This window comes from Silene latifolia, chromosome Y (genome assembly GCF_048544455.1).
Source record: "Silene latifolia isolate original U9 population chromosome Y, ASM4854445v1, whole genome shotgun sequence".
NCBI lineage: Eukaryota > Viridiplantae > Streptophyta > Magnoliopsida > Caryophyllales > Caryophyllaceae > Silene > Silene latifolia.
In genome coordinates, this window is record NC_133538.1 from 259,273,231 (window position 1) to 259,278,891 (window position 5,661).

The window sequence follows — 5,661 nt, forward strand, 5'->3', positions numbered from 1 at the left end:
ATGCATAATAGGAAGCTAAAGATAAGAAACGGCCCTAATGCATGCTAGAAAGCGTAGGAACGAGGCTAGTTAGGGGACTAATTATGCGTAAATATGAGTCACATCAATCACCAATCCCTATTGAAGTTTAATGATGGAGGTATTGATTTACCTATTGATTATTCTTTCGCCGATGATGCCTTAATGATGTTGGAAGCCAATACTCCTTGGTATGCCGACATAGCCAACTATCTAGTTGGAAAGGAGTTGTCCCCCGGCCTTTCATACCAAAAAAGGAAGAAGTTCTTACATGATGCCAAGTTCTTCCTTTGGGACGATCCTTACAAGTTCAAACATTGCTCCGATGGGCTATTCCGGATATATGTTCCATAATGGGATGTGAAAGGGTTGATGGAAGGATGCCATTCCTCTCCTTATGCTGGTCATCATAGACCATCCAAGACTGTTTCCAAGGTGTTGCAATCCTACTTCTATTGACCTACCATGTTCTAAGATGCCAAAAATTTCGTGATGGCATGCGATGCTTGCCAAAGGACAGGTTCTATTTCAAGGAGGCACGAGATGCCTTCAAATGGTATCTTAGAAGTGGAGGTATTCGATGTGTGGGGTATTGATTATCAAGGACTGTTTCTTTCATCCAAAGGGAATCGGTATATTTTTGTTGCCATTGACTATGTCTCTAAATAGGTAGACGCAATTGCTACTCCCACTAATGATACCCGAACCGTGATCCACTTATTCAAGAAGATTATATTTCCAAGATTTGGAGTTCCAAGAGCAGTCATTAGTGATCGTGGTACATACTTTGGTGAAAAACAACTTGATGTATTGCTAGAAAAATATGGGGTTTCCCATAGAAAAGGCTTGGCTTACCATCCACAAACAAGTGGCCAAGTACAGGTCTCTAATTGGGAGATCAAGTCCATTCTTGAGAAAGTTGTTGCCAAGTCGAGGAAGGATTCGAGTATGAAGTTTGATGATACCTTGTGGGCCTATCGTACCGCATAGAAGACACCTAGTAGTACCTCACCATATAGGTTGGTCTATTGAAAGGCTTGCCGTCTTCCCGTTGAGATGGAGCACAAGGCATATTGGGTGGTAAATGAGTTTAACATGGATACAAAGCTAAGAGGAGAGAAGTTTTTATTGCAACTAAATGAGCTTGATGAATTTCGCTTGCAAACTTATGAGAGCTCTCGTCTTTATAAGGAGAAGACGAAAAGACAATGGCAAGAAAATCTTGAAGAAAGAATTTCAAATCGGTAACAAGGTGTTACTATTCAATTCCCGCTATAAGCTATTTACGGGAAAATTACGATCACGGTGGTCCGGTCCATTTTCCGTCACAAATGTCAACAAGTTCGGTTCCGTTGAAGTGATGACCACCAATGGCGAAAAATTCAAAATAAATGGCCATCGTTTGAAGGTCTGCCATGAGAATATGATCGTTGGAGTGATATAGGAAGTGACTGTGAATCCTCTACTTATGGAAGCTTAAACCGACTCAAGCTTCTTACATCGTGCGGGACGTTAAACCAGTACTTCTTAGGAGGCAACTCAATCTTTTATTTGTTTTTGTTTTTAATTTTTCGCAATTTAATGTTTTCATAGATTGAGGAATAATTACTAGACTTGACGGTGTTTTGTTTTGTGAATTATAGGTGAATGAAGATGAAAAAAAGGCTCAAGGAGGATATACATGCTTTCCCATGCAAGAAACCCCATTTGGTGACGTAACTTTCAAAAACGAGACGGGATTAAACATTACGGAATAGAGGAAATGTCAAAGCGAAGAACAGATCAACCCCAATCGGGATGGGCTTGCCCCGGTCGGGATGTGATTTTCCACGTTTTTGTTATTTATCAAAACACGGGTAAGGTGCTATCATTCATATGCTCAAGAATATTTCGACGGTACTCTCTACACCTTCTTCTCTCCTATTTCTTCATATTTTTTTCACTAAAATCACTTGAAAACACCATTTCCATCATCAAATTTCAAGTTTTATTCATCCATTAACATCATCAAGTAAGTATTCATCTCATTTCTCTTTAATTTCATCCATTTTAATCAATTTAATCAACTTTTTCAAACCCTAAATCAAATTGGGGGAAATTGATTTATCACTTATTTATGCTAGAAATTGGTTAGATTGTGTTCTATTAATGTTTATAGGATGAATTAGTTCACTAATTTGTTCTATTATGCTTGTTTGGATGAATTTTAGTTTGCCTTAAGATGAAATTTTTGTCTTAAAATTTCATAAATGACTCCTAAGAAATGTACTACACAAGGTGCTTAAAAGAGAAGGAGAGGTGAAGCCCCCATGATGCGGAGGACGTCGAGATGCAAGAAACACTGGCTTCGCATGATCCGAGATATCCCCAAGTTGTCTTTTCTAGTAAAAAACAATGGGAAAGTCTGGTTATCTTGAGAAGCAATGGTATGAAGGCCACTAAGTTTATTAATCATGATTCTCTTAAGCATAGGAATTGACAAAAGAGTTAAAGCTTTGTTTAAAAATCTTGACATGAAGCATGCCTACACTATGAATTATAAAACCTTCCTCGAACTCACCCTTGAGTTCCTGAGTTCCTTTGAATTTCATAAATCTAAAAAGAAGGATTTTATTTATGGTGTTAGTTTCCGATTGTTTAATCATGATTATAGGATGTATCTTGGTGAATTTGCTGAAATTTTTCAATTGAAACATGAGAATATGCACATTGAGTCTCCCGAGTCTTACAACCCCAAAATTACATGGCAAGCCATTTAACATTACCCCTTTGTTGATTGGGACCATGTCGCGCATCAATTTATTCATTATCCCGAATTGTGTATTTGGCAAAGATTTATGGGATGGACTTTCTTGAGTAGAAATTAGCCTCACTCGGTGAAGAAATTAAAGGTTGAATTTTAAGGTGCATTTCTTAATATTAATGGTGATGAAAATTGGGGGATTAATCTCCCTTACAATTTTGCCACTCACTTGACCAAACAATGTCACAAAAATAATAGTTCTATTGTCTTGGGTGGGTTGGTCACTAAAATTGCTCATAAGTTATGCAAATTTAACCAAGAAACCACACACTTACAACCTTTGAATTCCTTAAGGGAGGCAGGAGATGGACTTGATAAACCTTATTTTCTATCTTTAAATTGGTTTAGAAACTCTCATCCGAATATGATTTGAAAAAGTGGAAAAAATCACTCAATTAGTCTACCGAATGAGATTTCCGAACTAAAGGCCGTGGTCCACACTAAACCCCATCGTGCGGGTGCCTTTGAACCCGTGACCTACCTTTTTACTCTAAGACTAGAGACACCCTACACTATTGAGCGGCGTGAGAGAGGTCAATTCTCTCAAGTTCGCCATTCCACCTCTAGTGTTGACATGATGGATATGATGAGAGACCTTAGCCTTAATGTGAATGTCATTCATGATGACCAAAGACTTGCCTTATACCCCATATATGATCACTTTTCTAGGCAAGGGGTTATCCGACCCGAGGGACCACACCAATTATTCTACAACTATCCCCCGGGTGGGTTCCCTTCTTCTTTTGGTTATAATGCAGGTACTTAGCTCCCGGTCCAGATTTTTGTGGTTCGCGGATTATGGTGTGGAGGCCTTTAATGGTGGCTATGGAGGTTATGGTGGTAATGGAGGCTATAGTATCTATGGAGGAGGACTTGGTAGTGGAAGCAATATTGGTGAGTATGTGACACCTTTTCAAAGTGATGAACCAAGTGGAAGTGGCCAACAAGATGATGCATCGGGATCCGGTGGAAGTAGGCCGCCAAGGGCTTCACTTTTTAGCCCTTTTCTTGAATTGATGATGAATGGAAGAGTCTCCCGTATACATACTAGCTTGGGGGGAGGCTAGCTAGTCTAGTAAGTGTTCTTTTCTTTGCATTTTAGTCATCTTTCCCGCAACCCATTAAATACAACATCTTGTCTTACTTGTTTATGTGATTTGAGCCATTTTTACGGTTTAGTTGGATGCTTTACATGTTGGCACATTGAGGATATTTTGTGTTTAGCTTGGGGGGAGGGGGGGGGGGGGGGGTTGCATTTGAATTTTAGTGTAGCTTGCATTGTAAAAAATATGAAATTTTAATAAAATTGTATTGGTTTTGCTTCTACTGCTCCATTTAGGCTACTTTTGTTATGAAAAATATGCTTATACCCTCTTCCTTATCCTAATGATAGCTTATTAGCTAATGATTCATTCTTATTTGATGGGATATTTGCTTCATGGGGATGTCTTGACATAGTAGGTGGAAGATGACAATTGAACCAAATAAGCTTGATCTTGACTTTGGCAAGCCACAAAATGGTAAGGTAGAGCCTCCTTGGACCGGTACATCTTTTTCTGGTCTCACTTAGGCGAGAATAGGTCTCCTTATAGTGTGTGTTATATCAATAATGCACAAGTATGGTTTTTATTTCATCTTTTATGAGCATTACTTTCATTATATGCTTGCATTTGAAGCCATTCACATTGACTTTGTTGCCCATTTCTAGCCCCTCCTTGCACATGTTTACATTTATCTAGCTACATTATACACTTGCCTACCTTGTTAAGCTAGTAGCTATATCATTGGTGTTAGAGTGCTCATTTGGGCTTTGATTAATTTTTAGTCTTTGTGAGCTTGGTTATGCCGGATTTGCTATTTCCGGAATTGGTTTATGAAAGAAAGAAGTGAAAAATAAAGTTGTGAAAAAGAAAAGAAATGAAAAAAATGATGGAATAAAGAAAGAAAAAAAGATGTGGAAAAAAAATGAAAGAATGGGAATAGAGAGAGAGAGAGAGAGAGAGAGAGAGAGAGAGAGAGAGAGAGAGAGAGAGAGAGAGAGAGAGAGAGAGAGAGAGAGAGAGAGAGAGAGAGAGAAGCATGAATTGTATTGAGAAAAAGAAGAAGAGGTTGAATTAAGAAAACTCTCATGTATTACCTTCAATTTTTGGAGACTATTCTTATGGTTTGCATTGAAATATTGGGTTTAATTTTGCGGTTAAGCATCCTTACACTTGGTTGTTGCTAGCTTGACTTTGCTCCACATAACTATAATTCATATGTTCCCCTTTCTTACCTATTACAAATTGCCTTCTTCTACCCATTGGCTTCTTTTACTTGCTTGCATTTTGATTGTGTTTAACTTGTGATTTGAAATGACTACCATATTAGATTGCGGGCACACTCTTATGAGTCGAGGATAGGTGAGTGCTACTCACATAAAAATCCCTTCACATATAATGAGTATTGAGTGAATCGTGAGAGTCCAAAGTAAAAAAGATCATGCAAGGGCCGAAAAGTTCATTAGAAGTCATTCATGCTACGCCGTCATGTAAATCTCATCCATATTTTTTTATTATTCTTATGCCCATGTTGTTTTGGGTTTTGAATCATGATGCTTTTAGCTTGTTTTAGGATATTGCAATTGATGGGATATGTTTTCTTGCTTGAGGACAAGCAAGAGTTTAGCTTGGGGGAATTTCATGTGTCCATTTTATATACGATTTTACCACTTATTTTAGCTCAGTTTTGATTGAACATCACACTTTTATTAGTGTATTTGTGAGCTAATTCCGTGTTCTAGTTTCTTTGCTTGTTTTTATTGTATTTTGTAGGAAATGTAGCTTTCATAGCTTTTTTCC

At 38.0% G+C, this 5,661-nt stretch overlaps 1 protein-coding gene across 1 annotated transcript; it reads left to right on the top strand.

Annotated features, from left to right (window-relative positions):
* Positions 1-510: 510 nt before the first annotated feature.
* LOC141630526 (uncharacterized) lies at positions 511-1,008 on the top strand. Its single transcript, XM_074443329.1, has 2 exons — positions 511-591; positions 688-1,008. The coding sequence occupies exons 1-2, from the start codon at positions 511-513 to the stop codon at positions 1,006-1,008; spliced, it is 402 nt and encodes a 133-aa protein (XP_074299430.1).
* The last annotated feature ends 4,653 nt before the right edge of the window (positions 1,009-5,661 follow it).

What these genes read in the sequence shown, in the direction of transcription:
- LOC141630526 (XM_074443329.1), top strand. Translation starts at nt 511, where the DNA reads ATGGCATGCGATGCTTGCCAAAGGACAGGTTCTATTTCAAGGAGGCAC. An exon ending in ATGGTATCTTAGAAGTGGAG is followed by an intron (nt 592 to 687) that starts GTATTCGATGTG and finishes GTCTCTAAATAG; the next exon opens with GTAGACGCAATTGCTACTCC.